General features: G+C 36.6%; 2 protein-coding genes across 2 annotated transcripts; both read right to left on the bottom strand.

Moving 5' to 3' along the window:
- Window positions 1-5,665: 5,665 nt before the first annotated feature.
- Window positions 5,666-12,733, bottom strand: CXCL9 (C-X-C motif chemokine ligand 9). The gene is made up of 4 exons (XM_012553095.3): window positions 12,570-12,733; window positions 10,831-10,957; window positions 9,812-9,896; window positions 5,666-7,620 (listed from the first exon to the last, which is right to left on the bottom strand). The coding sequence occupies exons 1-4, from the start codon at window positions 12,631-12,633 to the stop codon at window positions 7,519-7,521; spliced, it is 378 nt and encodes a 125-aa protein (XP_012408549.1). The 5' UTR covers window positions 12,634-12,733; the 3' UTR covers window positions 5,666-7,518.
- Window positions 12,734-21,193: 8,460 nt separating this feature from the next.
- Window positions 21,194-26,511, bottom strand: LOC105750853 (C-X-C motif chemokine 10-like). Its single transcript, XM_012551976.2, has 4 exons — window positions 26,406-26,511; window positions 25,182-25,308; window positions 23,960-24,049; window positions 21,194-22,662 (listed from the first exon to the last, which is right to left on the bottom strand). The coding sequence occupies exons 1-4, from the start codon at window positions 26,464-26,466 to the stop codon at window positions 22,656-22,658; spliced, it is 285 nt and encodes a 94-aa protein (XP_012407430.2). The 5' UTR covers window positions 26,467-26,511; the 3' UTR covers window positions 21,194-22,655.
- Window positions 26,512-27,361: the final 850 nt, after the last annotated feature.

The following is a 27,361-nucleotide window of genomic DNA, read 5'->3' as shown; positions in this document are numbered from 1 at the left end:
CATTCTTCTTAATAAAATATGCAGCTTTTACTATGAATGATGTAACTGAAACTTATCTGCAGTTGTGATACCACATGTGACACTCATTAGAGATGCTTCAGATTCACATTAAACATGGGTTCCATTCTCATTTGTGTTAACAGTTCTCATATGAGCTCATAGGGCCCTTTACTAAAGCTCTGGATTATTCATTAGGGACTTATCAAGCTTGTTGGGTACTTTCTTTTTCCTTTTTGAAAAAACTGTTTATTGTTATTTTCTGTTTTTCACATCATCATAATATTTCATAAATCCCTCTTCCCTTTCTAGAGAGACATTCCATATAGCAAATAGTGATTTTTCAGAGAAGAAAAGAAAAATTTAGCACACCTGGTCAATACATTGAAAAAGTCCTAAAATATTCAATGTTTTTCTGTGGACCTCCATGAAAGGGTGGGCAGGGATTTTCTTTACATATCTCTTAATTTAAATCTTACCTCATCTTTATAGACATATACTTTTGCTTACTCTTACTATTTACATTGTTGGAGTTACTATGTATATTATTTTCTCTGCTCTGCTTACTTCACTATACATCAGTTCATGTAAATCTTTCCAGGCTTTTCTGTATTCAACACAGATATCATTTCTTACAGCACAGCAATATTCCATTATATTCACGTACCACAATTTGCCCATTCCTCTACTTTGTTTCTAATTCTTAACTATTATAGAAAGTACTGCCATAAGTACTTGGAGTAGGGACTTTGTTCTTATCTAAGAATTCCTTGGGGGTACAAGCCCAGTGATAAAGTCTGTTGTTTAAAGGGTATGGACATTTTAGTCTTTTATTAGCATAATTCCAAATCAATCTTTAAAATGATTGTACCAACAATGTATTAATGTATCTATCAATATTGCCATCAGACAGGCATACTTTCAATTAAGATACTTTTTGGTCAAGTCCTCCAAGGTATAGAGTTTTTCCTTTTACTTGACATCATGAGTACTGAATTTTGAGAGAAAAGAGTTGAATATTTCACATAAAGCCACACATATACCTTTGTTGCCAGGATAAGATTGTGTCTAGGAGAAACAAGGATTGGAGTGTTCCACTGATTCTCTCTCTCTTTGTAATCTCTAAGGATTTTTAGACGTATCTTGTTAACCACTTTATTTGCAGGGTTGTGTGCTGGTATCTTAATGAGGTCCATATTTTATGCCCCCTTTCTTTCTTTGGATAGCCTCATAAACATCTCCCCTCACTCCCATTTATTCTCAAGGGCTTATTATCAAGAAATGTCTGCTCGATGATCCCTTAATTTCCAGGAATAGTCTAATCATCCACCCATTTGCAGGAAAGATATAAAAATGCCAACTTGACCCCACTATTCTCTTCATTTCTAGGGTTTGTTATTCTAAGGGACTCTTTTTCCATTGAGTGATATAATAATCTCATTGACATTGTCTTTACTTACCACTATATAGACACATTTACTAATAACAAATACTTAAAGACCTTTATGTATTGAATTTGTCAACCTATTCCAGTGGCCTATGGAAGCCAGTTAAATGCACCTTCTCCTTTAAAATAAAAAACCAGGAAATTAACAATCAAAGATAAATAGACAAAATGGCAGTCAGCAATTTCATTATAATAACTGGAATTTTTGTCAGCCTACAAAATAATCATTTTTTACCAATAGCTTCTAGATACAACTTTCAGCATAGTTGAGATCTAAACACAAAATCTTTCCACCTATTTTGTCATAATGAATAGAAATGGAGTACCTTTATCTGTCGCCCAAGAGCACTGTTCAACTGAAGTTTAAATCCAATCAGTTTAAAAGTTTACTCTTTAAAATATATTTTTAAATTGGAAAGATAAATCTTTCAATTAGAAAAGTAAATCTTTAAGAATAGAAAAGACTCTTTGAGATTCACAAAGATCCTTTAATAAAAAGATGCCAAAATTGAGTCAATGCCCTTTCTATCATCATGAGGCTTAATGACCCTTCCCCAAGTTGCTAGCACTCATTCTCTGTACTTATGGATATATATGTATTTGTTGTGCTTCACCTTCCTCTTAGAATGTAAATTCCTTGTGTTTTTTCTATTTGCATTCCTACAAACTAATACAATGCCTGACTCACAGTAGGTCCTTAATAAATGTTTGTTGATTGATCAGTAGTGCCCCTCTGGGGACCTGGATAGATGGACCCTCCCCCAACTCCATTTTCAAGGAGACATAGATAGCCTCTTTTTCATTTGAACCATAAAGATTCTTTTACTTGGCTGTTGAACTGGAATTATGAATTTAATAAAATATCAATCCCTGTCCCTGAGACTATTTCTTGCTGGCATTGAAGTACTTTATAAGGAAAATCTTTTGAATCTGGAGGGTCTCTGGAGGGAATGACCTCCTTAGCAAGCTAATGTCTGAATTGGAGCCACCTCCTATTTATTTTTTCTTTCCTTTGGTACAGAGCCTTGTAAGATCTCAAAAGGCAGCTGAATCGTGAGCATTTGACCAGTGGAAATATCAGAGTGGAGTAGTTGTGATGGAAACAGCAACAGGAAGGAAGTGTCACCTAAAGAAAGAGAAAGAGAACCACTAAAAAAAGAGTTGGCAATAAATTGGTAAAGGTGAGGAGTATGGGATAACACCTAGGCTGTGAGCATGAGAGACTGAAAGATGGTAATACCATTGACAGTAGTGGAGAAATTTAGAAGAAGAAAGGGTTATGGGGTTCACTTTTGAGTTTAGAAAGATAAGTTCAGCTCTGGAGATGTTGAGTTTTAAATATTTATGGGACATCTATAATAGGTATTTTGAAAATGTGAGACTGGAGTTCAGAGGGAAATAGAGTCAGATAAGTAGATTTAAGAGTCACCAGCAGAAAGATGAATTAAATCCATGGGAGCTGATGAGATCACCAAGTGAAATAGTACAGAGAAAAAAGAGAAAAGGGCTCAGGACAGACCTTTGGGGGAATACCCATGATTAGTGAGTGTTATATAGATGAAGATCCACCAAAGCAAACTGAAAAGGAGTGATAATAAAAAGAACCAGAAGAGACTGGTATTCCAAAAACCTAGAGAGAAAAAGAGCATCAAGAAGAAAAGGCTGATGAAAGATATTAAAGACTACAGAGAGATCAATAAGAATGAGAATTGAGAAAAAACTATTAGATTTGTCAATTAAGAGATTGTTGGCAATTTCGGAGAGAGGTTTTGTTGAATGATGAGATTATAAATCAGGCTGTAAAAAGTTAAGAAGAGAGAATAAGGAAAGGATATGGAGGCTTCCACTGTAGATGGCCTTTTCAAGGAATTTAGTGACAAAACCAGGAGAGAAATGGCATGAAAGCAATCAAGAATGGATAAATCAAGTGGAAGTTATAGTAGAGAAGACATAGGCATTTTTGTAGGCAGTAAGGAAGCAGTCAATAGGCAAAGAGATTGTAGAGATTAGTGAGAGTGGGGTTGATGGGAAGGGAATAGATGAGATGGAATGAAGCTAGTGTCTGAATTGGAGCCAAAATTGGAGGTAAAATTCTCAATTGAGGAAATTGGAGGAGGGGGGACTGTGGCAAGTTGGGTTGAGTGAATCTCAAAAGAAAGGTAATTAAGTAATTGTGGTAGAGAAAGAGGACCAAGAAGAAGCAATAAGGAGTAAAGACTATTTATTTCAACCAATGAGTCAGGAAAATAAGTGACAGGGCCATCAATACTGGAAATGATGGGGGAACCCCAAAACTGTCCTGACTTTAGGAGGAAGCCAAGGGTTCCCTGAAGGGGAAAAACTTTCCTTGAACTCTTGAGAAAATCTCTATGAAAGACCTGCCCCAGGGAATCGAGATAAGTAGTTTCATTCTGTTATCCTGGAGGAGATCAGCAACACCCTCCATTGATATCACCCTTTACTGCTTACACCCTCTACTGATTACACTTTCTATTGAGTTGAAGATTAGTCCAGTACTACTCATTCAGTTGGAGATCTTCTATTCAATTGGAAGATCTGGGTCTGATTTCTACTCAAACTGCCCCTAGTTCCAGGCCAGTATCTGCCCATAAAACTAAGAGCTATCAGCAAACCTCTTTACAAATCTCCTGATTGGTTCAGGAGTTCGTCTGCTAAGAGAATTCTTTTTTTAGTGAAAAAAGAAAAAAGACTTTCCTTTTTATTGCCACAAATACTCTGGCTCGTGAATTCTTTTCATGGGTACCTGCTTCTCTCTCTCTCTCTCTCTCTCTCTCTCTCTCTCTCTCTCTCTCTCTCTCTCTCTCTCTCTCTTCCTCCCTCCCTCCTTCTCTCTCTCTCTCCCTCCAAGCCCAATCTCACACCTCATCAGAAAGAGAGACCAAGGAAGTTGTGTCAACAGTAGGGAGCCAAGTTTGATTGAGAGGCAGTAGAAGGAAGGAATGGAAAAGGAAAGGATTGAAAATGAAAGCAAATTTGTTGCCTATGGAACAAAAATTTCATAGTGCACAGTGAAAGGGGTAGGTAAGTTACAATGGGATGTTAGAGAGGTTGGGTTGAGGAGAATAAGGGATTAGACAATGGGAGATAGAAAACAGAGTTTGGATGAACGTAGTTAAGGATTCAGAATTAATGAGATAGAGAGGGTATGTTGGGGGATAGTTTGTTAAACATGAGCAAATGAATTCAGATCTTTTTCATTGTCTATAGAGATTTGGCCCACGGGATTTCAAAGTATTAGGAACTTCAAGGGAGGAGACTTATGTTCAAAGCTGAAAGAATGTATTACTGTCCTTCTCCCAAGAAAAGAAGCACAGTTGGAGACTTGATGGAATGACCTTGTTTCTCCTCTTCCCTGGAAAGGAATAGAATGGTGTTTCTCTTTTTCCTGGAGTGAATTAGGAGACTACACAGTTGATCTAGTTCAATGGGATGTCATTTGTCTTCTTCCCTTGGGACACTAGAGATCAGACAAGAAATACGCCAACACTTGGAGCCTACATTCCCTGTTGAGGAGACAGGCAACCCCAGAGCAATTAAATCAAGACAAGCTGGGAAAGCAGATAAAGGATAGGGATTGTCTAAGATTGCCACAAATTAATCACGACTGCCTAGCCATAGTGCTAGAGATAACAACCCAAAATCTAAATCCTTAGGCTTTTGAAAAAGAATGTCCTTTCCTCTAATCATTTATCTTTTGGCCTAATTCTACCACAGTCCCCAACTAATATCTCCACTCTCTACCACTGATTTTGGCCCTTCTGAAAAAAAAACAAGACTTTTTAAAAAATGAAAGGTGGAGCTTTCATTTTTTTTAATGTTCTCCAATCAATATCAAGAATACATTTTCTACATCAATTTATATAATCATTGCATTTACCAGACAATCTTAAATGAATAAAATATAGTTATTTTTTTTGCAACTCCTAATGCCCTGGGAACTGACAAAAAATAAGGGGGGGGGGCATTCATATTGGATAGGGGAGTGAGGCAGGTCATCTAGGGCATAGGAGGCACAAAGTGGATCAAGGCAACAGGCAGGAATGAGCATCTGTGTATTTAGGAAAGGAAGAAAATGTGAATGAGTTGGGAGGTTAGTTAGAACAGAATGCTTAATTTTAGAGAAAAATAACAAATTATATTAAGAAGTTTTATAGATGGTAAAGGGTCAGATTATAGTTGGCCTAGAAAGTCAGAGGTTGGTTTGTTTCTGGTGGTACTATTAACTCTCATTTCTAAGACCTGAAGGTTTTGCAAAATAGGTTCCTTTTAGGGACTTTGAAGAAGTTAACTTAAGTCTAACCACTTGGGGGAGTCTGTGAGTATGTTCAGGCTCCTGTCGTTGTCCCTGAATTGTAGGATATCGCTTTGTCCACCCTAGTAGTTCTGTCATCACTCCCCTGCAACCATCCCCACTTCTCTTTTTCAGGGGTGAGTTTATTTAGATTGTAAGTTTCTTTTTCTTTCTTTCTTTCTTTCTTTCTTTCTTTCTTTCTTTCTTTCTTTCTTTCTTTTTCTTTCTTTCTTTCTTTCTTTTTCTTTCTTTTTGTGTCCCCTGCACTTAGCACTGTGTCTAGCACATATCAGGCATTTAATAAATATTTATTGTATTGTATTCGGATTTTGAAATGCTAGGGGAAGCATGTCAAAATGAGATTCAGCCCAAGCCTTTCAGTATAAAATGACTATTCACTCCTAGCTCATGAATTTTTTGAGCCAATGATTTCTTTCACAAGCATAGAAAACAGATATGAGAATATTTGACTATATTTTCTCCCTGATGTTTCTATAGGGGTTATAAGGGATAGTCTAAAAAGAGGAGTTTTCCATTTCCCTCATCTATACACAAGTAAAATTTTTAAAAATAGCACAAGGCTTAATGGGACCAATATGTTTTCTTATAATATTAAAAATTTAGAAGTGGGAATGAACATTTAGAAAAATAACTATATCTGTACATTTCCAGGTGTCTTTTCCAAACAATTATAGTGAAACCATGGGATATAGAAAATGAGGGTGTTAACAGGCTCCAGGGAAACTCATTTTTCCCTGGATTGGAAAAGAAGTAGAAAAGAAGAATAGTTTCATCATTTCTCAAGTTTGCTCTGGGACAGCAATATATAAGTCTTCAATATCTCCTTAAACTCAGAAAACAGTTTGGGAACCCATTTTCCCCTGATGTCACATCCTTTAATCCAGTGCAGCATCTCTCTTAGTCACCTCCCTATCCTCCTGCTTTCCCCCCACAAGCCTCTTAGTCTTTAGTTCAAGGTCAATGCCATGGCAGGTTCCTGAGTCCCTAAATAATACCAAGTCAAAAGGAGGGTTACATTCAACCCTTGTAAATTTTTTTGAGACATACAGATTTTTAAAATTAGTCTGATAAAGGCAAAAGCAACTCAATAGCACACAGTTTTGCAACTCCTCGTGGGAGGAAGGGAAAAGAAAAGAATGGGTCTGAATGATGCACAAAATAAAGTGTTTAGGAAGGAAAGCAGGTGATAGCCAAGGACTGCATCAACAGTAACTTCTTGTGCATATGGGACAATCTTTGTGGATGTTAAAGGTATGTGAGGGCATGTGCATGTGTTTTGATTCTCTTCGCTGTGATCTTTCTTCACCTTAAAGAGATATTTTTTACCTCTTTAAGGAAAGGAAGGAAAAGGAAAGATTCCTATCTTCTTCATCATTATATATTGCAGCCACCAGTCTGAGAAGTGATTGAAATTTCAAAAACAGTATTCAATTGCACATATTTAACCTATATCAGATTACTTACTGTCTTGGGGAGAGGGGAGGTAACAGAGAGAGGGAGAAAAATTTGGAATACAAAGTCTTACAAAAACAAATGCTGAAAACTTACCTACATGTATTTGGAAAATAAGATACAATTGAACATTTAAAAATTATTCATTAATATTTCATCATCATGGTTAATATTTGTAGTCATGATATTGGTTAAACTTTTAGATACATTTTTAATACAGAATTTTTCTTAACTTTTCGCCTTTTAAAAATGTTTGAACATGAAAGGCTTTTTTTGGTGAAGTGGCTTCTTATGTAGTCTTCCCTGGGGGAGGAAGATAAGCTTTTTTAAACTTTTTACTCTTTTTGACTTGTCTTTTATTTCCTGTTTTTGATTTCTTCTTTTTGTCAATCTGAAAGAGGAAAAGAAATAAAAATGAGGTTTTTTTTCTCTTAACTTTTAAAAATCATACTGAATTGAATTTGGATACTTGATTATGTCCTTTCTTCACCTTAAAATTGTGATTTAAAGATTAGTATGATTAATTTTTTTCAACTAATTTAGAAACACATTATAGGGAGTTTAATTAAAACGCCATTAAAAAAAGATTTCATTTTTATACTTAACTATAGCACCCAATCTGAGTAATAAATTTGCTCTCACATTGTCTTGAGTTGGTTCCTTTATTTCTCTAGATTTTGTTTTCAATATCCATAATATAGAGGGAGTATTTACAAGCAATAGTTAGTATATAGAAAGAATGTTTGGCTTCTTTGAAGAGTATCCTTTCGTCCATGAACAGTTAGAATGCTGAAAGGAGCAAAAAAATGAGTTGCTGTGTAAAAAAAAAAAGGATTAGATAAAATTCTGATATTACATTAAAGCACTGCCCCTTCCCTATGTGAACAGTTTGGAGTCTGAAAGAGGGCAGAAAGAGAATTTTTGTATTTGAAAAAAAGACAAGAATCCATGGGTAAAGAAGAGAAAACCTTTCAGAGTTTCTAGGACTGCTCTCTACTGTCATCTTTGTTTGGATAGGGAGAAACAGAAGGGAAAAGATAGGTTGTACATCTGCTTTGCTGTTAAAAAAAAAAAAAAAAAGACTTGAGAGCAGATTGAAGAAACCAGCAACATGTTGAATGTAGAAATGGCTGGGATTTTTTGCATTACTTAGAAAGCCAAGCTGAGAAGATTTGCAGCTTTCTGCCTCAAAGGAACGTCTTATCTGTATTACAGTATAATATTACCTCAGAACTCTTTTTAGGGTGATTATGGATTAAAAGAGCTTTTTTTTGCTTTACTAGTTTGAGAGTAGATGAGGAACATATTTGCCCAGCAGGAGAGCAGTGAATTCCTGAGGGGAAGCACCTAGCAGAGAAGTAGTTTTATGTAGTACAGATAGTTCCTGAGGGGATCAAAAAACATTAAGAACTATGGTCCAGAATTGTGAGTTGCATCTGCTAGGTTTCTATAATTATCTACCTATTTGCCGGCATGGATATCATGTGCCTTGGTAGGAACATGTGATGCAGGCTTATGGATTAATTGTAATGAATTGGTTATTGTTTGTATTAAATGACGGTAATATACTGATTATTATTGACTTAACCTTATCATTAATTACATTTTTTGTGTTTAAGAGACAATGGTGTCATCACTGTGATTGATTTTGTATAGTTCAGAAGCATAGCAGTATGAATTCAAGAGCTACAGTGGCAAGTAAGGGAAATTTGTTCCTCCCACAAGAGAGTTTGAGTTGTAGTTGCAGGTGGTGTTACTTCTCAGGGAACCCAGACTTGCCAACAAAAGAGTGACTGGCACAATAGGAGACTATCCCATATATCTCCATTCATTGATATCACCAATTAAAATCCTAAGTTATAATTTCATTGATATGGTGAATCTCTCTACCAGTGTTGATCAAGTGTTGGCTGGAATGTTGAAAACTTAAATGACTTGCTCAGAGTTACCTAGACAGTATGTGACAACTGGCATTTGATCCCAAATCTTCCTGATTCTGAGATCTATTTTGTAACTGTTACATTGCACTTCCTCTTAAAACTTTTAAATAATACAAATATAAAAATATTATTGCTCTTTTTACTGACTTTCTTATAAGGGTATTTTGAAAAGATTTACTAATTATCATCTTAGAACCAAAGTTAATTTCATATACATTATGTGCCAGCCAAACATTTTATTTAGAGAACGTGTTTTCCAGTCTTTTCTTCCTGATTCTTCTTCCATTTTTTTTGGACATGCCTGAGTAACTCTTTATGTAATCCCCCGATCTTCTCAATTCGGTGATCTTTCTTTCTTTGAATCTCTTATAGATTCACAGAATTTGATTTCTGTTTCTTCCATTTCCAAAGCATTTTCTATGCTTGAGCTAACTGGCTACAGAGGGCTGTTTCTTCTTGGTACCAAAGAGAAACTTGTTTACATTGTGCTATTTCTCCAAAGAAGTTTAGTCTCTGGCATTAAGAATTGGAATTGATTATGATAAGCTAAGTATATTTCCATGCTAACCTCCATATCCATAACCCTTACAAGTTTTAGTTTTTAAGAGAGAAAGATGAAAGTTAATTTTCCTTGCCACTCACCATTTTCTCCAAGCTTTTTTCCAAAAACTTTATGCGTGGAGAATCTGGGTCCAGACATATTTTCTCCCCATTTTTCATTGTTGCACTGCCAAGAAAAATATTGAAGTGAATCATTTCTATCTGTTACCGGACCTAAGGGCTCACTATAACCACAGGCTTTGAATACTTGGTCAAGAAGTACTTCTATTCCCTAGAATACCTGAGGCTTTTAAAAACCATGATGCTACATTGCCAGAGTTGTTAAATTTCTTTCCCAATGTTTCTTAAGTGGAAAGTTGAAGAGCCAGTATTCAAACCCAGATCCTCTTACCGTAAATCGAGTGTTCTTTCTACTGTTCTATGATGTATTTTGCATTTTTCTATGTTATATTTACTATATTAATAATAATATAGTATAGTATAATAATAATTATATAAACTTTAAGGTTTACAAAGTACTTTATAAATATCATCTCATTTTATCCTCACAACACTCTGTGAGATTTATTATTCTCTCCATTTGATAGATGGGAAAATATGTTTAAATGAGTCCTGAGTCACATAGCTAGTAAGTAACTGAAGCTGGATTTGAACTACATCTTCTTGACTTCAGATCCAGGGTCCCACCCAGTGCACAATCTAGCTGCTTCTTTCTTAAATTCTTTCAAGACAAAAATTGTTCTGTTTGTCTTTGTATTTCCAGCATTGAACCCAATGCCTTGCATGTAGGTACTTAATAAATTCTTGTTGGATTGATTTGAATTACTTCTTATGAGGCAAGTTCACTTGCAATGACCCTCAGGTAAGCATTCTTAAGCACTTATGTAATGTATCAGGCACTTAACTAAATCCTGGGATGATCCTCAAAAGAGCTCACAGTTTGATGGGAGAGACAACATGAAACAACTATATACAAACAAGCTACTTGCATGCATGCAATAATCAACAGAGGGAAGGCAGTGAATTAAGATGGATTAATATTTCATATCAAATAAAGTAACAGTTCTTTCTATTTGCATTTTAGGTGGTTTTTTACTCACATGAATTCATCGTGTGAACAAAAAGGACTTGGAGGTAACCACACAAGCTTTTGAATGTTTTTTCCCAGGATCTTGCCTTTCATGACCTTGATGCAGGAACAGCGTCCTGTTTTGGAGATCAAGAATGCTAAGGGAGAAAGATCAGGATCCACAAGTCAGCATTAGTTAGTCCAGTGTCTCAGTTAAGATGATACAGATTTTAGATAGAGAATATACATTAACCACTTTACCACAAAACTACTTGATCTAAGAAGTAATCCATAATATGTAGATTGTAGTTCCTTGAGTACCTATGAGGATATGCAGATTATGTGGGAATAAAGTTTTTCAGATCCATTGAATTAAGCAGAGGAGAGTTGTATTTAGCCTGCTCAGAAAGCTTGACTTTTGACAACCAGGCATAACTTCCATCTTGCATCAAGCACACTTTTTATTGATCTGTTTTGTTTTTTTCTATTACCTTTATTTCCAATTACACCCCTCCAAACCTTCTACCCAGGAAGTCATATCTTAACAAACAATAAAAAAAGAAAAAGAAAAAAAATAGTTCAGCAAAACCACCCAACCAACACATCAATCTTTTTTTTTTTATTATTTTTTATTATAGCTTTTTATTTACAAGATATATGCATGGGTAATTTTTCAGCATTGACAATTGCAAAACCTTTTGTTCCAATTTTTCTCCCCCTTCCCCTTCCCCCCTTCCCCAGATGGCAGGTAGACCAATACATGTTAAATATGTTAAAGTATATGTTAAATACAATATATGTATACATATCCATATAGTTATATCAACACATCAATCTTTATGGTCCCACATATAATATTCCATACTCATAGTTCCCCATTTCTATAAAAAGGGGAGGGAGAAACATTTTATCAACTCTTCTGTAAGGGTATTGATTGTCTTTAAAAGTGCTATCATAGGGACAGCTAGGTAGTGCAGTGGACAGAGCACCAGCCCTGAAATCAGGAGGACCTGAGTTCAAATTTGACCTCAGACACTTAACACTTCCTAACTGTGTGACCCTGGGCAAGTCACTTAACCCCAATTGCCTCAGCAAAAAAAAAAGAAAAAAGTGCTATCATGAGTTTTCTCTTAAGCAGCTCAGAACATTCATAAAAGATAGGGAAGTAGAATATATAGGAATACTGAGGTCCAGAAGCTAAGGGATTTGCCCCAAACCACACAATTAGTATGAGAGCAGGAGATATACATTGAGGGTTTCTGTTCCAAGACTAGCAACAACAATAAACTTTTCTTAAGGTAGAGACAGGAAAAATGGAATTCAAATCTGGCCTCAGGCATTTCCTAGCTTGTGTGACACTGGGCAAAACCTATAGAGAGCCATTTCTGGCCAAGGAAGAAAGGAAGGAAGGAAGGAAGGAAGGAAGGAAGGAAGGAAGGAAGGAAGGAAGGAAGGAAGGAAGGAAGGAAAAAGGTTCACAGAAAAAAGTATTTATTATGGCAGAAACTGAACTGAATTATGGAAATACAATCATAAATAGCAAGACAGTTCTAACTTCTGTCTGTCTCAGTTTCCTCAACTATAAAATGGCAATTTGACTTTGCAATTAAGTATACCAAATTAACTTTGGACAGTCAACATTCATCACAGCAGAGAAAAACCAATTTTCCCATAATATTATTCATTATATTATAGCATTCTCAGGGATTCATAGTAAAGCAATCATTTTTTGTTTCAATGATGAAAGCTAAGGCAGTCAAGTCCTTTTACCTTGAACTCCAGTCAGAGTCAGGAAGATGATCCCCCAGAGCAAGGCAATGTGGCAGCTCTTCATAATGGTTTCTCTATTTCTCACAAGTGAGACTTCAAGCCTTAAGAGTTTCTCCTGTACCCTGATATTTATGTGGGAAAGCCTCTTCCTTCCTTAACAGAGATTGGTCATTTATTGAGATAATCCAGCTAAGTTTACGACATGTCATTTTTGTAGGGGAAATCCTGAACCACAGATCCAGGGGAATTTCTCCTGTGTATTCTAGGTCTTTCACATAAATGGGTGGTTTATAGTAAGGGAGGTGAAACTAAATTAGAGAATTCTTTGCTGCTCACTCTGATGAAGCAGATTATATTTTTCTATAACTATTATACTACTGAATGTTTTTGAATGAAAAAAGGTTCTCTCACAGAAGTGGACACTTTTCATGACCTCTAGAAATCTGTTTGTTTGTTTGTTTGTTTTGTATACTCTAATTCTTGGGTAAATAATAGGCTGGATGGCATCTGAGAAATTTCCTATGCTTCTACCTGAAATAAAGATTCATGTTTTTAATATCAATATTCTTCTTGTAATGATTCTTAACTATAGGCTTAAGATATTAGTCTGTGGAGAAATAAAGTTGTAAGTCATCTAAAGAGCAAAGAGTAGAGGGCATGAATAGGACTACAACATTTTAGCAAAAAAGAATTGCTGTCAAGGATATCAACAATGGGATATGTGATCAGAAAGGGTCCTTTTGTGGTGGGTGAGAGATAACAGATACACAACTCATATATATTGTTAAAATTAATACCTTGTCAAGAGATCTCAGGGAAAGTTCCCTGAGTATGAGGTGAATGATTCACAGAAGGGCATTACACACAAGGTATGAGAGAGTAAATGGACTTTGATCTGCCCTGATAAAGCAAGTCTCTTTATTGATAAAATTGCAGATTTTTGTCTCCTCAAATATAAAATAAGATATACAAATACAAGTATATACGTATGCATATATAAATTTATGTGTGTGTGTGCACATACACACACACATACACACACGTAGAGACAGAATGTCTGTCTTATCTTCCTAGTCCAAAATGACACCTAGGCGGGGTCGTGTAAGTCAGGATAAGCTTGAGTTTGAATATTGCCTCGGACAAGACCCCTCTCCTCTCTCAGGCTCAGTTTTCTCCTCTGTGAAGTGGGGATAATGATAGTCTGCCCCTCCTAGGGTTGTTGTGAGCGTCAAAGGAGATACACGGGAAGCGCTCTGTAACCCTTACAACAGTATAGGGAAGTTACTATTGTCAGTTACTATATTAAGCAAGACCCCTCGAGGGGGTATTATCAGGTAGACATTAACCGAGAGTGCCCACGTGGCCCCAAGCGGCAGGGTCAAATAGGACAGCGTCCGAGGTCCAGGGCGGGAGGTGTCTGGGCTGAGGCCAACTGAGCATGCCCAGAAGCTCCCCAGGAGGGAAGCTTTAATCAGGCAGAGGCGGACTGAGCATGCTCAGAAGAAACCCCGGAGTCCCGTTATTATTATTATATATGTATTATACATATATCCATGCCCAGAGGGCCCCAGCAGGCTGACTGAGCATGCTCAGAAGAGACCCCGGAAGTCCCGTTATTATTAATATTAATTATTATTATACATATATGTATATCTTGAGCATGCCCAGAGGGCCCCAAGCAGCCAGTCTAATTGAGCATGCTCAGAAGTCTTTTGAGAAGCTTGAGGTTCGGAGGTGAGAGGCTAGGTGAGGCGAGGCCATCTTTCTAGAAAGGAGCAAGGTCGTGCTGAAGATACAGTAAGATGTGGGGCAGACAAAAGTCCCTAACCCCTTCTTTTTTTTTTCCTGAGCTAATTGGGGTTAAGTGACTTGCTCAGGGTCACACAGCCAGGAAGTGTTAAGTGTCTGAGAGCAGATTTGAACTCAAGTCGTCGGGACTACAGGGCTGGTGCTCTATCCCCTGCGCCACCTAGCTGCCCCCCAACCCCTTCTTTCCCGTCTCCTCTTAGATGGTTCCTTCCCCTCCCCCACCACGGGCTGATGGGACCTTCCTGCAGTCAGTGGGCGTTCCAGTCAAATGAGCGTTGGGCCAGATTGGGTCTTGTTTGTTTAATTATTCATAAATGAATCGGGGAGGGTGTGGCCTAGACGGACCGCCTCTGATGATGGTCTGGATGGTTGTTGCCCAGCTTTGTTGGGGGGTGATGACTCTGGCTAGGGAAAGTTCTGAGAGCCATATTTTAAAAGGGAGGTAGGGAAAAAATTAAAAACAGCAACGAGAAAAACACTTGTGGAGTGGGTGTCTGTGTAAAGAAGGAGCGGGTTCTGGCCACCAAACCCAAGCGTGCGTGGGACTCCGGAGGCATGTGCCTGGGCCTCTGAGAGCGAAGGCACGATGCAGAATGTCATGGGAACAGAGTGAGCAGTTCCGGGGAAGGAAGGAACTCTCCGGAAGCCATCCATCTTCTGCCCCCGCCAGCCCCAGCTTGTCTTGCCGCCTTTGTTGCTGAATCAGTGCTGAATAGGTTCCAAGGCTAGCCAAAGACACTGTTTCTGGTCTAGCTAGGGATTTCTGGGAAAAGAAAATGATATTAAGAAACTGTTATACCTATTTTTTTTTAAATTGTTCAGGGTTTATTCAGATGAACTTTAGACTCTTGTCTGTCATTCATTTACTTATCACATGTTCTTTGAAAATAAAATAAAGGCATTCATCTGCTCAACAGTTATTAGAGGAGTATTTTGGGCTTTATATCTGTTTCTTAAAAGTCTATGGAAATGGAGAAAGGAATACATAAAATACTGAGATCCGCAGATCCCTAATCTCTCTAGTTAATGCTTTACTCTGCTAGGGTGCTAGATTTTTTATTACGTACTTCTTATATATTGGATGGTGGAAATAAGAGTTTTGGTTTCCAAGTGCCATAAATCCCAGGAATACAGATCTCTGTCATTTGCGCTTTGGAGCAGGCTCAGTGCTATTGAAGAGACTTAGCTTTATGCGGTCATGGATTCCTAGATCCCTGAGACAGAAATAATTGATCCCAGGACATTTCTGGGAATTTCAGATCTGCTTTAGTTCTTTATTTCAAGCCCTAATCATCTCTTCCTTAGATATTTGAAACAACCTCTTTAATTGATTTGCCATCCTCAGGTCTCTTCTCACATTAGTGTGTCCTTCTCCTGACTGCTCAGTGATTTTCCTTAAGCATAGATCTGGCCAAGGCATAACCCTACTAATACACACTGAAGCAGAAATTAAAAAGTTGAAGGCCAGGTTTAAAAGGGCTTTAAAAGTTAAATGAATGAGTTTGTATTTTAACCTAGAAAAAAAAGGGTAATGGCTAAAGAATGTGTATTTCTGCTTCAGTGTGTATTACTTCCTGTTTCTATATTCCATAATCCAACCAAATTGTTCTCCTCTCTGGTCTTCACAAGGCGTTCCACCTCCCATTTTGCTTGGCACTGACTTCCCCTATTGCTTCAAAAGACACCTCTTTTCTTTCAAGATTCAACCCAGACATTGGCGTCCCTGTGAATTCTGTGTATTTTGATCTCTGCTTTTCCCCTTCTCTGCATTGCTTCCTAGCTACCTTCTATTTAACTACATTATATTTTCTTTTTACAGTTATTCTATATATACATACTTAAATGCAAATTAAGACAACTCTGAGATACCACCACACACCTGTCAGATTGGCTAGGATGACAGGAAAAGATAATGATGATTGTTAGAGGGGATGTAGGAAAACTGGGACACTGATTCCCAAAGAGATCTTAAAGGAGGGAAAGTGCAAGAATGTTTGTGGCAGGTCTCTTTGTAGCGGCTTAGAACCAGAAACTGAGTGGATACCCATCAATTGGAGAATAAATTATGGTATATGAATGTTATAGAATACTATTGTTCTGTAAAAAACGACCAGTGGGATGATTTCAGAGAGGCCTGGAGAGACTTACATGAATTGATGCTAAATGAAATGAACAGGACCAGGAGATCATTATTCACGGCAACAACAAGATTATGTTATGATCAATTCTGATGGATGTGGCTCTCTTTAACAATGAGATGACTCAAACCAATTCCAATCGTTCAGTGATGAAGAGAACCATTTACACCCAGAGAGAGGACCATAGGGACTGAGAATATTACATTCTCACTCTTTCTGTTGTTTGCTTGAATTTTGTTTTCTTTGTAAAATTTTTTTCCTTTTTGATCCAATTTTTCTTGTGCATCAAGATAACTGTGTAAATATGTATACATATATTGGATTTAACATATATTGTAACATATTTAACATGTATGGTACTACCTGCCATCTAGGGGAGGGGGTGGGAAGAAGGAGGGAAAAATTTGGAACAGAAGGTTTTGCAAGGATCAGTGTTGAAAAATTACCTATGCATATGTTTTGTAAATAAAAAAGCTATAATTAAAAAAAAAGAGAGAGTAGGGATTGTTGCATTCTTCTACATATCTACTTAAATATTCTGTTTGCCTATAAGCACTTTGAGAGTAGGGATTGTTGCATTCTTCTATTTTTTATACTTTTAGATCGTTGCATTGTTTTTGTTCATATCCTCAGTGCCTGACATTTTTGTAGAGGCTTAATAAATACTTGTTTTGTTGACTTAGGGCTGTGAGCCCAAGCTTTTCCTATACCCTTCCATTTTCCAGGAATTAAGTATGACTCATGGCTGGTATGTACTTAATAAATAGAACTATTCTATATAATGAAATACCTTGAAGTCTATGTGGTCTGTTCTCACAGTCTGATTGAGCTGGAATTCTAAGAGTAGAAAGCTTGCAAAAAGCACTAGCCTAGAAATCTTCTAACTTTTCCTGTCACAAGCTGAGTGATTTTGGGCAAGATCATTTGATTTTTGTAAGTCTTAGTGTCCTCATCTTTATGATGAGGTTGTTGGAACAATAGCTGATATGTTTATATAGCAGGTTTCAAATTTTGTAAAGTTACTTTATAGTATCTGATTTTGATAGCAGCATTGAGGTAGACTGTTCTAGTCCATTTTACAGTGAGATAATGAGACTCAGAGAAGACAGAGAGGAGTCAAACACAAGTCTGTCTTGGTTCTAATTTAGAGGCAGCTGGTGGTGCCATGGATAGGGCCAGGCTCAAGAAGTCCTGAGTTCAAATTTAGCCTCAGCCATTTACTAACTGTGTGACCTTGGTCAGATCACTTAATCTTTGCCCCAGTTTCCTCATCTGTAAAATGGGAATTATAATAGCACCTATCTCCCAAGATTGTTTTGAAGATCAGAAGAAATAATATTTGTAAAATACTTAGCATAGCATATAGTAGGTAATCTATAAATGCTTGCTTTTATAATTTTTATTATTTTTAACTTGGGTGCTCTTTTTAAAATACCATGCTATCTCTCTTGAGGGCCCATCTCACTATAAAATTCTTTATTTCTGGGACATAGATATAATGCCATTTGTAGGGTTCTTTGCTTGAAGTCAGCTTGCAGTTAGAATTCTTTTCAGTCTCTTAATTTCATTCTCCTGCAGTCCAAAATAGAAGAATTTTCTTTCCTTCTTGGAGAGAGAAGAGAGGACAAAGAAGAAGGCATCTCTAAATTTTGTTGTATGTGGTAGTTGGAAAGAACATTATGCAATCAGTGCCATTTTTTTTTTTTTTTTTTGTTACATAAGGAAGAAAGAAACTTTTTTTTTTTATTGTGATTTGCAGGGTGGTTTTTGATTGTCAAAATGAAACTTGTTAAGTCTGAGTTTCTCAGAATGAACTTTGCCTTCTTCCATCAGCTCCTATGCTCAATAGGGAAGAATATGTTGACCAGAAGGCTTGATTTCTTGAAAATCACTGATGATCCTACATGAAATCTTTACATTTTTTTTCTTGACTGACTCTTCATAGATTGGCTGTCATCCAGCTCATTGTAATAGTAGAAATAGGTTTCAGATCCTTGTCTGCAGGCAGCTCAGATATCTCCGAGACAGGAGAAATTTCTCCTTTGCTGACCTTGCATATAGTCTTTAATTTTACACTTTTCACTTTGGGTTGGGAAACCATTGAGAGCCTTGGACAGTAGGCTTACTTTATGAGAGACAGGATTCCAAAGGTCAGCTGTGGCCAAACACTAATAATGACATTATGTACATGTTCAAATCTGTTGCCTTTGGAAGGTCAAGCAATCTTATTTGAAAAGATAATTGGGGATTCACAGCTCATATGGATATATTAAGATGTGAACTCCTTGAGAACCAGGACTTGTTTTTTATTTGTATACCTAGTGTTTAGCACAGTGTTTTGTACATAGTAAGAGCTTAATAAATGCTTTAAAAAATTCATTCAAGATGCATAGTCATTAAATGTGGGTATTGGACAGAGGGTTGGCGTTGGAATAAGAAGTCCTGGATTCAAGTACTGTGTGTACACTATCCCCTTCCCTCTCTCTCTTTCTTTTTCTCTCTCTCTTCTCTTTTCTTCTCTTCTCTTCTCTCTCTCTTTCTCTCTCTCTCTCTGTTTCTCTCTCTTTCTCTCTCTCTCTCTCTCTCTCTCTCTCTCTCTCTCTCTCTCTCTCTCTCTCTTTCTGTCTCTGGCTGTCTCTCTGTCTAAAATTACAAGTTACGAAGTTACTGATAGAAGATACACGGTGGATGGAGGGCCAGGGGTCAGGCAGATGTGCGTTCAGATCGGACCTCAGACACTTAGTAGCTATGTATGTAACCTTGAGCCAGTCACTTAACCTCTGTTGTTCTCAGTTTCCTTAACCATAAAATTAAGGTAATAATACCATCTACTTATTAGGGTTCTATGAGAATCACATGAGATTATAATTGTTAAACACTTAGCATGGTTAGCTATTATTATTATCATACCTTTTTGAAAATTGAATTTACTTTTTTCAGTTAATCAGAGTCTTATTTCTCCTTTTCCCCTTCCCCTCCATTCAAAGAGAATGAACAACAAAGTCTAACAAATATGTATAATCAAGTAAAAATTCTTGCACTGGCCACGTCTTAGAAAGAAATGGTTCAGTCCGTGCTCTGAATGTAACACCTCTGACAGAAGATGGGCAACCTTCTTCACCATGAGTTCTTTGGAATCATGGTTGCTCATTAATGTTGATCAGAGGTTCTAAGTCTTAAAAGTTGTTTCTTTTTTGCAGTGTTATTGTTATTGTCTAAGTCAGTGAGTCTGCTTCTGCTGATTTCACTCTGCAAAAATTGATGTTTTCCAGGTTTCCTTGAAAACTTAAAAATGGAATTTTTAGACTGAATATTCCTAATATTGAAGAAATCACAGGTCTAGATTAAAAACAAATGATATTTTAAGAAGGACAAAGTTATGTTCAGCAAAATCTTCAAGCACTTTTTAAGTACTAGTTGTGTGTTAGATCCTGGGCTAAGTGTTGAGGATACAGAGACAAAAATGAAATCTCTGCCCTCAAAGAGTTTGCATTCTATTAGGGGAAAACAGTATGGACATAAATATATACAGAATAAGTACTGGGTGTTTAAGAAATGATGAAAAGGATGGTTTTAGAGAAATCTGACAAGACTTGAACTGAAACAGAGTGGAATGAGCAGAATTAGAACAATTTCTACAACACCAACAATATAATAAACACAAGTAACTTTGAAAAATTTGGGAACTCTGATGATACAGTGACCAGTCATGATTTCCCAGGGACTTATGATGAAACAGACTCTGCCCAATTTCTGATAGACAAGTGATGGCTTCAGAATGCAGATTGAGAGACATTTTATTTTGGACATGACCACTACAGGAATTTATCTGCACTGATCATACATGTTGGTAATGGGATTTTGTTTTTCTTGCTTTCTTAAGGTTTGTGAGAGAGGAAGGGCAGGAGAAAGTGGAAAAAAGAAGGTAGATCATTTGAAAAAAAATTTTTTTTAATTCATTTGAAATGTAGCAAGGAAGAGCAGTACTACTCACAGTGTGGAAAATTCCTTCAAAAACAAAATCAGAAAACATTTACAAGGGAAATTTTGGGAGGAGAAAGGCATCTAGGTAGCACAGTGGATAGTGACAGATAGACAGATAGTGTCAGGTAGACTTCAGTTCAAACCCAGCCTTAGATACTAGCTGTGTGATCTGGGCAATTCACTTAACCTCTACTTAGTTCAGTTTCTTCATCTATATATGAAAATATAATAATATCCATTTCCCAGAATGGTTGTGAGGATCAAATGAAAATAATGGTAAAGCGATTAGCACAGTGCATAGTAGATACCATATATATAAAGTTATGCAGGCATCGTCATCTTTACTATTATTAGAATAGTTTGGAGAGATCTGAAAAAGGTTTCATGTAGAAGGGTTGAACAAAGTTTTAAAGTGATGTTAAGAGGAAGAGGTGAGATCAGAGTGCAGATATGTATTTCACTGGTTTATCAAAAACTTTGATAAGATCAGAGACTGAGAGTCACATTGATATGCTTAAAGATAAGGCAGATTAGGTGAAAGGGATTTATGCGGACCTATAAGAATGTGGTATCGGCATACTTTTAAGGTACGGGATAAAGAACCAGCATAAGTTAGATATGTGAAATTTCTGACACTGAAAGGAAAAACTTTTACTTTTAGAAACATTTAACAAAAGGTGAAACTGGGAAAAATTGAAATGTATATATTTAAAATTTTTTTTTCTGATTTAAATCTTAACATTCAGGTTTGTGTGGTTAAAAATATAAAAAGTTTGGGGTGGGTTGGGGGTGGGGACAGTGCAGGTAGGGACAAGAGGACTAATTTCTCCTCAAGGCCTTCATGTCTCTAGATGACATAGGAATCACTTAGAAAAGAGGGTTGATGAAGTGCAAGAGTTTCAAACTATTTAATCCTTAGTTTTAAGTAAATCTTCCCATATCCCTTATTCAATATAAAAGGAAATAAATTCTAGGGTTTACTACACATTTTGTATAAGAAATAACATTAATGGATTTTCCATAAAGAAAAAAATATTTGATATATAACACTTTTTTGATTATCATAAAGTTTATCAGTACATAACGAAATTAAATGTAATAATTTTTTTTTTTGTTGTTGACCAATGGTTTCATTCTCAGTATAATTTTTGAAAGAGTTAATTTTTCTTACTTTGGATTTGATTGAGAATAAGACTGAGAATTCTAATTCACAGAGAATTCAATTGAAGCCTTGTGAGCATGTTGTAAGAATGGAGATATATTTCTCTAAGACATAACAAAAGTTTTGTAACTTCATTGATTGGATAAATTTGGGATTTCTGGTTATTTCATAAACTGGTCAGTTTGTTATTCACTGGTTAACTTTGACTTTTTTTTCCCTATTTCAATATGAAAAACCAGATTTCATTTATTTTGGGCTTGGTCAGTAGAAATTAGTAGTACTTCAACTGTTTGTTTCAATTTTTTTCAGATGTGTCACAACATTCCTTTCCCATCCTTTTCTCAAGAATTTACCCAGACTTCCATGACCAATAACTTGTACCCACTTGGGTGCATGTACTCCAGGTTAAGAACCTCTGGCTATTAGGTCACAGATATTTTGAATCCTAGTTTTGTCAATCATTAAATATTTTTGTTCTTATACAGTAGCATGGTCAAGTGTATATAATAAGATAATTTCTTGAAATGGGTTTTAATAGTAAATACCTGATGAAACTTTTTACTCTTAGGCCCATTTTTTCTAGTAATATCATCTGCCAGTGGCAATCTCTTATTGCCACTGGCAGATGATATTACTTGATGATTACAAGATAAATGGTTCTTACTATAGATAGAACCATTCAGAAGGCACAACAAATCTCTGAAAAAATGTCAAATTAAGTAGACCTCTATTGAGAATGACTTGAATATCACTCACTTAAAACCACAACATCAGGAATTATAGTACTAGAGTTTCTCTTGCTAAACAGATTATTTTTTTTTAGGTAGCTAGTCAATTATTTGTGATTGATGATTGCTTTTTTTTATAAGAAGAATTAGGCACTAGAAACATTTGGGGCTTGACTTTTCTCGGTATACATGGGAAGGCTTCATTCTGGTTAAACTTTGCCCTTCATATGGAGAGAATGTGTCTTCACTTGTGGACAGGAGCTGTTCAAGACCTGTTGAAAACAGAGAAAAGAATAAAAATATAAGTTGCTGAACTTTGGCTCTTATTTGTCACATAATAATTCTAATGACTGTGTGTATGGGGCTTCAGATTGGAGGAAAGGTCAGGGTTCAAGTTTTCTTGCTAAAAAGGGTTGTGGTCCCTTTAAAAAACTACATTTGTGATTCCTTTCAGATTGATTTGTGATTCAGATTAATCCCAGCCCCTCCTGCCTGATGCATTATCAGTTCTGGAAGCCTGCACCTTTGATTCACAAAGCATCCCTTTGAATTCCAATAGGAGATCTGGGCTTGTCCCAGCCCCCATTGGATCTGAGCCAACTTGGGCCCTCCCAGCCCCCATTCTGATGATCTGCTTGGGTTTCCCAACCCCATCAAGCAAATTCTAGCCCTCACTGAAACCCATCAAGGAGCCAACTTGGGGCTCTACCCCCGGGACCTCTTTAGCTAAATCTCTCACTATTAAAAGAGCCAAACTAAAATCCTCTCTTTGCTGAGGTTCCATACATGCCAGCTATATAATGCTCGGCACACCAAGGGCCTCTGCCCACTGGAATGCTTTTTCTAGTGCCATATTCTCTTTACCCTCACCTATTTCCTTAACCAGACTTTAACCTTACTTCCAATCCCGATAATAAACCTCTTTTATCAATCTAAGTTTTCGGGTCTATAAATTCCTTTACAGGGAACTTCTTGCACCACCAGAATGGAGTCCCCAAAACTCCCTAACCTTGTGCTGAATCCCAAGGGATGCAGGGGAGCCAAACCTACCCTGTACCCCGAACCTGCCACTAGACCTTATTTAGCTCCCTGACCACCAGAAACACTAACTTCATTTAGGTTCCCCAAATCTAAACCTCATAAATATCCAGTAATCACAGTGGGTTACTTGGATTTTCTCAGTTTGCAAATGAGATATGAAAATCTGCTTGTCATTTTTATAAAATCTGGGATTTGTTTCAGAGAGGTATTCAATTTTTGCTTTTTAGTTACAGCTGAATTCACAAAAATGGGAATGAATAGTAATCATCTAATTTTGAATCTGTTTAAGAACAGGTTAGTAGATTTGCTGGCAGTGTGTGTTGATTGTGAGGATTGGCCATACTCCAATCTATTTGCACGAGGTTTCAAGCCTCCTTGTTGTGTCAAAATGAGAAAATTTGGATCAAGTGAACTCTGAGATCATTCCGGCAGAAAAATTAACACAGAATAGCCTGAGGCCACGTGTAGTTTTATCACAGTAAAGCCTGAAGCAGATGCTTTTAATGGTTGCCTGGAAAGCAGACTTACCTTGTCCTTCTAATTGCTTTCAATACAACCTTCATAGTTGGGGTATCTGGATTCAGACACACTTGTTCCTTAGTATCCTTCATTGTGCCTCTATAATAAATAAACCATAGTGAAGAATTTTAAAATTCTGTCAGTGAAAATGGAATTGTAATGGGATGCACTGAACACCAGGCTTTGTGGACATCTCAGGTCAGCCTCTACCTACTACTTAAATGGGTCCCTAAACTCGCCAATGCAGCAGTGCCTTAGTTTGTAAAACAGGATGACAATATTAATTTCAGTCATAAAGCATGCTAGAGGTAGGCAGGCAAGATTTTCATTAAAAGAATCCTCATCTCCTTAGCCTTTCTCAGTATGACCTTTTCTTTCAGAGTTATTAGAGTTCTCTCTTCATAAAAACTAAACAGTGAGAAGTGCTTGGAAAAGCACTGAGTAATATCATTTGTGTAACTATGGAGAGAAATCTTTGTGTTTCTCTTCCCTCCTCCCTCCTTCCCCCCCCATAATAACTTCTATACCGGGTTTATTTTGCCCTGTCAAAACTGTTCACATTTCAATTCATTAAAGTCCCTTTCCTCCTGCAAACCATCATTGGACCTTATGCCTTTCAGCTAGGAAAAAAAAAAAAGTATGTTAAAATGGACATTCATATCAAAGAAAAAGCAAATTTTAATAAAAAAGTAATGAATTAATATAACTTTTTCATTTACGTATTTTGGTGGATTTCTTAGGACAGATTTATTTATATCTTTGCCATTGTCAAAAATTTGAGTCATACTGTTTTTTCTTTTCTTTAAAGAAAGTTCAAAATCATCCTAAAATGGACCTTCATTAATTTTTTTGATCATTTGGTGAAACATTTGATTCAATCCACATCCCTGAGGGATAAACCTATTTACTGTAAGGTATGTTTTCTAGGGGCAAAATGGCGTGGTATAACAAGTGGTAGACCTGGGGTCAGGAAGATCTGAAAGATCAGAAGATCTATACCACATCTGTGACTGTCACTTTAATAACCTCTCTGTCTTAGATTCCTCATTTATAAAACTGAGGGGAGAGTGTCTCTGTAGTCCTTACATTACAAGTTTATTGTGAGGAGTGATCAAAGTAGATAAAAATAAGTAATGTGCTTTGCAAACCTTTAAAGTGTTCCATAACAATAATAAGAGTTAGCATTTATGCCTAGTTATCTATATGAATGTCATTTATTAATTTTACTTACACAATTTCAGGGCGTGGACATGTAGCACTGGGAAGAATCACATCAAGTTTCTCAAAAGATTTTAGGGTGGGGATACTCTTATTAACTTGTGGGCAGCGACAGCTGGTAGATGCAAGTAATGTGGATGCTGTGAAAAAGAGGGAGGGCAGGTAAAGACAATATGCAGACTGACAATATTGAGTCATTGTGGGACAGTGATCTAGTATCAATTCCCCACCCCCACACACCCACACTCCCTAGATCCCATGTCAGAATCTCAATTCCTGTCCCAGAATTTTCTAGTCTGTTAGGAAAAAAAAAAATCTCTGAAGAGCTACCTTCCAGAAGTAGCATTTAATTAAACCATAGGATTCTGGATTATTGAAATATAGATTTAGATTTGGAAGCAACCTTAATGGTCCTCAAATTTATTCCCCTCATTTAAGGATTTAGCTTCAGATAAGGATATGAACCTGCCCTAACAGGCTGTGACCATTTAAGAATGAGAAGGAAAAAAAAAGAATGAATAGAAATGGTTTTTTAAAAAAAAAAAGTTCTTATTCTTTTCAAATTGTAATTTCAACACTAATTTCCCTGCTAATGCAGCTTACTTCAGACCCTGACTTTTCATCAATTGAACTAATAACTCCTGCCTTGAAACTTGATTCTGTCTGGATACTGATTTGAGATAGGGGTCACTCTTTCTGGGTCCCCTGCTTTTGTTAATCATATCTATGTCCTTGCCCTTACCTAAGTCTTTTATCAGAATTTTCTTGTCTTAACTACTTTTTTGGACCTGACTTCTGCATAATGACAAACCTCAGCCTGACGTATCTAAAATACCCTTGTCTAGATGCTTTCCTGTGTTTTTCTGACCATATATAAGAAGTCCTGTTTTAGCTATGATAATCCTAAAAATATTGTCTGTTTGATTTCTAACTCTGATTAGAAATTTCAAAATCATTTTATTTTCTCCTTCACAAAAGCTTTAAGTTTAAAAGGTACAGAGCTCCTGGTACATGGTAATTATTTAAAGCTGGTAAAGATTTGAATTGATTAAATTACATCTCATTATTGAAAACATTTGGGTTTGACTAAGCATGTCTTTCTGTTGTATTTTGACAATTTGTTCAAACTTTAAACCATGTCAAGGAAACTGAAAGACATCATTTCTTGTCTGCATCCATAGTACCACTAATAATTTAGTACTATGTAAAAAAATGAATATTTTTCTGTGTTCCTTACCTTGAGCCTTAGTCAAAGCTGGCAGGACACTGCAGAGGAGGAGGATGATAATTCGGTTCATGGTAACAAGATTAGATGAGATACAGTATTCTTGGGATGTCTCTGAGGGACTGAGGAATTTCTCAGTGAACATTTGGTATTTATTTGCTAAGGTTCTTTTCCCTCATTAATTCTGATTAGTCTTACAGTTAACTCAGCAAATTTAACCCTATAATGGTCTGTGCTGAGAAAGGTCTCAGGTTACAGAATAGCAGGTATTATTTTTGTTAGATATTTCTTATTCATGAAAACTTACATTTTACCCCCAAAATAACCAGTTTTCTTTCATTTTCTCTGAATCTAGAAACTATTATATGCAGAGAGAATTAAGGATGATAATTTTTATCCTTATTTCAAACTATTTTCTTCACTTTATCTTTTCCTCACCCCCAACACACAAAAGATCAATGTCAACCATTTATTGAGTAACAACCTTTGCCCTACACAGTACAAGACATCAGGAGTATAAATACAAATATAAATACTCCCTGCTTGCAAAGATTTTAAAAGACAAGAAGTACATATAATGCATATGTATATAATATTAAAGCATAATTATAACATTAGTTAGTAAAGACAAATATTAACAAAGAAGAGTAGTTTGGATGAGAGATCACTAGTGGGTACAGGGACCAGGGAAGTTGAGTTTTGATCTGTTTGTTTTGTCCTAGAAGCAATGAACCTGCTATGGTTGAATAAGAGAGTCCCATGGTCAGATCCTGCTTAAGGAAAATTACTTTGGTGTTAGTTGTTTGTCCTTCCTTCTTGGAGGACCATGACATCAGGGAGGGGATGCCATGACATGCAGGTGAATTGGATTTTAGTGAAGGAGGGCTGAGCAAGGCCACCTGCCTCACCTTCTCCTCCAGGGTCATTTGGAGCAGGATCTAGATTAAGACGACTGGAAAAGACCCTGG

The sequence above is a fragment of the Sarcophilus harrisii genome, chromosome 6 (genome assembly GCF_902635505.1).
Source record: "Sarcophilus harrisii chromosome 6, mSarHar1.11, whole genome shotgun sequence".
Lineage (NCBI taxonomy): Eukaryota > Metazoa > Chordata > Mammalia > Dasyuromorphia > Dasyuridae > Sarcophilus > Sarcophilus harrisii.
This window is presented reverse-complemented; position numbering and strand designations above follow the sequence as displayed.

Bases quoted from the DNA above. Each gene is read 5' to 3' on its own strand.
- LOC105750853 (XM_012551976.2), bottom strand. From the start codon at position 26,466: ATGAACCGAATTATCATCCTCCTCCTCTGCAGTGTCCTGCCAGCTTTG. The intron at 25,309-26,405 runs GTAAGGAACACA...TCTTTTTCACAG, and splicing joins AGCTTTGACTAAGGCTCAAG to CATCCACATTACTTGCATCT. The intron at 24,050-25,181 runs GTAAGTAAAATT...TATTTATTATAG, and splicing joins TGTCCACGCCCTGAAATTGT to AGGCACAATGAAGGATACTA.
- CXCL9 (XM_012553095.3), bottom strand. From the start codon at position 12,633: ATGAAGAGCTGCCACATTGCCTTGCTCTGGGGGATCATCTTCCTGACT. The intron at 9,897-10,830 runs GTGAGTAAAAAA...TTTTCTTGGCAG, and splicing joins TGTTCACACGATGAATTCAT to TGCAACAATGAAAAATGGGG. The intron at 7,621-9,811 runs GTGAGTGGCAAG...TTCCTCTTTCAG, and splicing joins AAAAAAGCTTGGAGAAAATG to ATTGACAAAAAGAAGAAATC.